At 48.2% G+C, this 5,792-nt stretch overlaps 1 protein-coding gene across 1 annotated transcript in view; it reads left to right on the forward strand.

Annotated features, from left to right (window-relative positions):
* Positions 1-5,792, forward strand: part of Ubr4 (ubiquitin protein ligase E3 component n-recognin 4) — a 111,489-nt gene that overhangs the window by 63,650 nt on the left and 42,047 nt on the right. Inside the window, exons 61-65 of the mRNA XM_021201220.2 lie at positions 884-980; positions 1,533-1,640; positions 2,173-2,289; positions 3,168-3,377; positions 5,205-5,354. Of these exons, the coding sequence (XP_021056879.1) occupies positions 884-980; positions 1,533-1,640; positions 2,173-2,289; positions 3,168-3,377; positions 5,205-5,354 (682 nt within the window). The remainder of the gene's footprint in view (positions 1-883; positions 981-1,532; positions 1,641-2,172; positions 2,290-3,167; positions 3,378-5,204; positions 5,355-5,792) is intronic.

Genomic DNA, 5,792 nt, shown 5'->3' on the forward strand with positions numbered 1-5,792 from the left:
TGAGCCACCATGTGGTTGCTGGGATTTGAACTCTGGACCTTCGGAAGAGCAGTCGGGTGCTCTTACCCACTGAGTCATCTCACCAGCCCCGGTTTATCAGTGTTTCTTAAGGTCTAGAATTTTCCTTTAAAATGTCTTGTTAGGGTGCTATTTTGGCCTCATAAGTCTGACATGCTTCATCCTCCCACTCTGACCCCCCTTCCCCCCCCTGGAGAGTTTGTATAAGATTTTTTTTCTCCCATAGGTTCTTAGAAAAGTTCACTCATAAAGGTTGATTTGCACTTGGATTTTTGTTAAGGGGAGATTTTTTTAAAATACAGAATCATTTTTTTTTGTGTGATAGAAAATTATTTCAGTTAATTTATAAATCAGTTTTGGCATTTTGTGTTTTATCTAGGATGTGTTCATTATGTTGAAGCTGTCAGTTTGGGGCATAAAGTTGTTTATAATACTTTTAAAAATAATAATTATTATTAATTTGCTCTCTCTCTCTCTCTTTTTTTTTTTTTTTTTTTTTTTTTAGTTTTTTGAGACAGGGTTTCTCTGTGTAGTACTGACTATCCTGGAACTCACTCTGTAGACCAGGCTGTATTAATTTGCTCTTATAAGAGAGGGTCTCACTAAGTACCCACAGCTAGCTGATCTGAAACTCACTCAGAGCCCCAGCTGCTCTTGATCTCAGATTCCCCTGCCTCAGTCTCCTGGATGCCGGGATGGATTGTAGGGATGTAATACTGTGCCAACCCTTATTTGGTTAATATTGTAGGCTTATTCCTAAATATCTGGCTCCTCATTGGCCGCGGTGGCAGGAGGCGGGAGCGTACTCCGCTGGGTCTTGTCTATATGCCACTCCATGTCTCCTGTACATTCCTTGGCCTTGCAGGCTACACATGGTTCGTCTGATGCTGTTGGAAAGATTACTGCAGACACTGCCCCAGTTGCGGACTGTCGGAGGTGTTCGGGCCGTCCCGTACATGCAGGTATCTCCAGTCCCTTGACCCACTGCGTTACCCTTGGGCTACCTTGGCAATGCACTTCTTTTTCAGGGACCTCAGAGGGCTGGTATTAAGGTCACAAAAGTATGGCATGCAGCGTGAGCTGCAAGTTGCAACCCTTCAGGTTATAGCTGTGGTTAAAGGTCTCCATGGTCATCCAGCTAGGTAATTGACAGACAGAACTTGGAGGTTTGAAAAGGGTCCTGACACCCACTCAGTTGGCCTTCTTTCTCCACCCTGAGTGGAGTACATGTTGTGCTCTTTAATCCTTCGATCAGCACAGTGTCTTCTCTCACACCACTGGTATTGGCTTACTCAAGTTATTTTTATAAAGTTTTTGTAAAGCCTTTTAGTGGTGTCCCAAATGTCTCAGGTGAGTTTTACAACCCTGGGCACTTAAGCTAGGACAGTCCTGGAGTCTGGAATGCCCCCCTGCATCGCAGGCTAGGGCAGAGAGTCAGAGGTCAGGATTGCTTCCCAACACACATGCTCCACCCTGCCGTCAGAAGTCGGCTCTCTGTTCACTCTGCCTTCTAGGTCATTCTCATGCTCACTACAGATCTGGATGGAGAAGATGAGAAAGACAAGGGAGCCTTGGACAACCTGCTCGCACAGCTCATCGCTGAGCTGGGCATGGACAAAAAGGTAAGGCGGAGAGGCGTACCGTGCAAAGAGCAGGGCTCAGCCGGGAAAGGTGTGGTGGCGGTGTGAGGGCTTAAGTCGGGAGGCTCCCTCAGGTTCCCCTCCTTACAGGAGCTTCCTCTGGGTTCTAGTTTTATCCCTGGTACTGGGACACAAGTAGCACGGGGGGGGGGGGGGGGCTTATCTGGCTCGAAGCTGAGGTTATAGCCCATCACTGCAAGAAAGCAGGGATGGATGCAGCTCTCTCTGTTCACACAGTCTTGAGCACAGATCCCACTTCCTAGGTCTCCCTACATCCATTAAAGCAGTCAAGTCACTCACCGAGACTCTTCTCAGGTGACTCAGGTTATGTCAGGATGACAGTTAAGGAGTACAAATGACAAGTAGGACAAAGTTTGTGCCATTGTCATATATTCCATGGCCTCTGACTGCAGTGGCGTCCATTGCACCAGATATAATCCACAGCCCTACTGGAGGCAGGGGTGGTCTTGTTGGAGCTTAGAGGAAGCATAGGTGTCTGGGCTTCTGCCTGCAGGATGTCTCCAAGAAGAACGAGCGCAGTGCTCTGAATGAAGTCCATCTGGTCGTGATGAGACTTCTGAGTGTCTTCATGTCCCGCACCAAGTCTGGGTCCAAATCTTCCATCTGTGAGGTATTTGTGCTTTGAGCTTATGGGTTTGAGGCAAAGTAAGATAGTGAAGTGGTTAGCACAGAGTTGAGGACAGAGGTGATAGTCCTGTTAGAATAAGACCGTCGCAAACTAGGGAAGTACCAACCTGTCCCTCTTGAGGTGCAGAACTTCTCACCTTTTTGGAATCCCTGCCAAGCCCAGGTCCTTCCCAACAAACCCTCCAGTGGAAGGGTTAAATAAAGAAGGGGCTTGGAGGTTTCACCGTTGAAAAGCAAGGGCCTGTACTGCAAAGCACAGAGTAGCTAAGAGGATCTCCAGTGTCTGTTGCTATAAGGTATGGTAATAGAGTAGAGAGAAAGCCAGTGTGTGTGGGGAAATGAGATTAGCACAAAGCAGAGACGGTGGAAATCGGGGTTGAACTGCATCCAATCTTAATGAGCTTATGAGCTGTGGGGTTTGCTGGGATTTCCAAGGTCTCCTAATGGTCTTATGTCCAGAGCTTTGCTCCTTCCTGCTGCTTATGCGTGTGTCACCTACCGTCTGGCTCCCTTGGAGACTAGTTTTCTGGAAGAGCCCCTACTGGGAGGGTGAGGTTGCCAAGAACCTAGAGTGGAACTTTTTGTCTCTCTTTCAAATGAGGTTCTGATCGCTTTGCTTCAGCGGGCACAGAGGTGTAGGAAGGTCAGGTTAAGAGCTAGTATTTATTTTCTCTTAGATACAGTTGTTGCAAAGAGCTGGGGAGAGTGACTTAGCCAGCTGAGGAACTTGTACTACCACAGACTGATGAACCCCTGTCAGTCAGGGCTGTGCCTATGACAGCAGTGTGCTGAGTGCTGCGGTCTGACTCAGTCCAGTTTTTACAACCCGGCCTTGCCTGCTCTGTGTGTTTTCTCCCTCAGTCCTCTTCCCTCATCTCCAGTGCCACGGCAGCAGCCCTGCTGAGCTCAGGGGCTGTGGATTATTGCCTCCATGTGCTCAAGTCTCTGCTGGAATACTGGAAGAGCCAGCAGAGTGATGAGGAGCCTGTGGCTGCGAGCCAACTGCTGAAACCACACACGACTTCATCTCCTCCAGATATGAGCCCATTCTTTCTCCGCCAGTATGTGAAGGTAAGGCCTCTGGTCGGAGGCAGCTCTTGACTCTCCTCAGAGCTGTGTGCTCTGCTTTTGATAAGTAAAGCTAGGAAGGCTAGTGTTAGGAGCCATGCAGGACGTGGGTTCTAATCTTATCGTGGCCTAATAGATGGCCACTCCTCCCAGCTGGCTCTGGAGGGCTTCTCATTCCTGCCTCTGTTGTCAGCCTGAGGAAGCAAGTGCAGTCAGTCACTTCCTCTCACATGAAACTTCTTGGGAAACTGAGAGTGTACATGAGATAAGGTGACAGCAGCAGTAGTCACTTGTCCTCCATACCTCTTCAGAAGCTTAAGCATGCTGGGTAGATGAGCCCAGGGAAAAGAAGATCTCCTGTAATCTAACCTACTAGCCAGGGTGCAGGGCAAGATCCTAAGCAGTCTCAGCAGGCCTCAGCTACTGTACCTGGGGAATTAGTGTGAAATCTTAGCTGCTCCACAGCGTTATGAGCACTGCCAGCTTAAGATTTATAAAGGTCTTAGCACAGGGCCTGGCATACACCAGTGTGCCATCAATGGTGATGGTTGGTACCCTTTACTCCTATTGAATCAGTTAGTGGAGCTAGGAGGGTAGACCATTGGGCATGTCAGTCTGACCATGTACTTCTGTCTTGCTCTCTCTTTAAATGGCCGCTAGTTTTGTATAGCATATATTTATTGATTGATTGGTTGACTGATTGATTGCATGTCTGTGCATCTGGTGCCCACGGAGGCCAGAAGAGGGTGTTAGATATGCTGGGACTGTGGAGTTACTGATGGTTGTAAGCTGCCATGTAGGTGATGGGAATTGAACATAGACCCTCTGGAAGAGCAGCCAGTGTTCTAGTCATTAATGGCTCAGCAGTTCAGAGCACAGGTTCTTAGTCTGTTCCCATTACCAGCACCCTGTCAGGCTGCTTACAGTCACCAGTACTCCCAGCTTGCAGGGAGCCAGCACCCTCTTCTGGCCTCCGTAGGTACCCAAATACATGACATTTACACAGACACACACATTTTTTTTTGTTGTTGTTGTTTTTGTTTTTGTTTTTGTTTTTCAAGACAGGGTTTCTCTGTATAGCACTTTGTAGATCAGGCTGGCCTCGAACTCAGAAATCCGCCTGCCTCTGTCTCCCGAGTGCTGGGATTAAAGGCGTGTGCCACCATGCCCAGCTCAACACACAATTTTTTAAGAAAAAATTTTTTACTTGGGAACTTCAGAGATGACTTAGTAGCTAAAAACACTTGTTACTCTTGGAGATGACCTGTGTTCAGTTCCCAGCACACATACGACGGCTCACACCTGTCTGCAACCCCATTCCAGGGGACTCACAGGCATATAGATTATGCACATATATGCATGCATGTACACAAAACATTCATGCAATAGGGTGAAATAAAACTAAAAACATAAAAAATTGTATTATAATTGAAAAAATGTTTATATGGGTGTGCACATGTACACCCCTGCATTCTCTCTCTGTCTCTCTTTCTTTCTCCCCCCACCCCCCCCGTGTGTGGGGGTGGGAAGTTCAGAGAACTCCTTTCGAAAGTCAGTTTTCCTTCCACCATGTTGATCCCAGGGATCAAACTCAGGTCATAAAACTGAGTATATCTGCTGAGCCATCTTGTTGCCCAACTCTTTTAAGGGCCATATGCTCTGTCTCCTGTTATTCTTGCATGTCCCAAGAAACCTAGGCTCTTCCTATGAGTGAGTTTTGGCTCCAGCTTTGAAAGGACTCATAAGGCTTAGTGATTGGCTAGCTTGTTTCCTGGTTGTGGTCAGGGAAGACTGGTGAGCCTGGGTCCTTATAAAGATGTTCTTCCCCAGGGCCATGCTGCTGATGTCTTTGAAGCCTATACCCAGCTGCTCACAGAGATGGTACTGAGGCTTCCCTACCAAATCAAGAAGATCGCAGACACCAGCTCTCGGATTCCTCCTCCTGTCTTTGATCACTCCTGGTTCTACTTCCTCTCTGAGGTAAGCGAGGCTCTGAGCAGTCTCCTACTCAGTGTCATCACAGAGCCCCTCATGCCCTCAGGTCCTGCTTATGCCCCTTTGGGGGGTGTATTGTGTAGTGACACTGGGGTTTGTGTATCAGAGCAGCTGTTGGCTCTTGTTTCTGTCCCTATAGGGTTGGCAGCCATTTAGTCTTTCAGTTCAGTCAGGAAGATAGACCAGTGCTTCGCTTCCCATGCTGGTCAGTGAGAAGACTGGTGACTGGCTAGGTAGCTCCCTGAGAAACAAGCAGATAAGAAGGGAGCATGGGCCGGGCGTGGTGGCACACGCCTTTAATCCCAGCACTCGGGAGGCAGAGGCAGGCGAATTTCTGAGTTCGAGGCCAGCCTGGTCTACAGAGTGAGTTCCAGGACAGCCAGGGCTACACAGAGAAACCCTGTCTCGAAAAACCAAAAAAAA

This window comes from Mus pahari, chromosome 6, assembly GCF_900095145.1.
Source record: "Mus pahari chromosome 6, PAHARI_EIJ_v1.1, whole genome shotgun sequence".
Classification (NCBI taxonomy): Eukaryota; Metazoa; Chordata; class Mammalia; order Rodentia; family Muridae; genus Mus; species Mus pahari.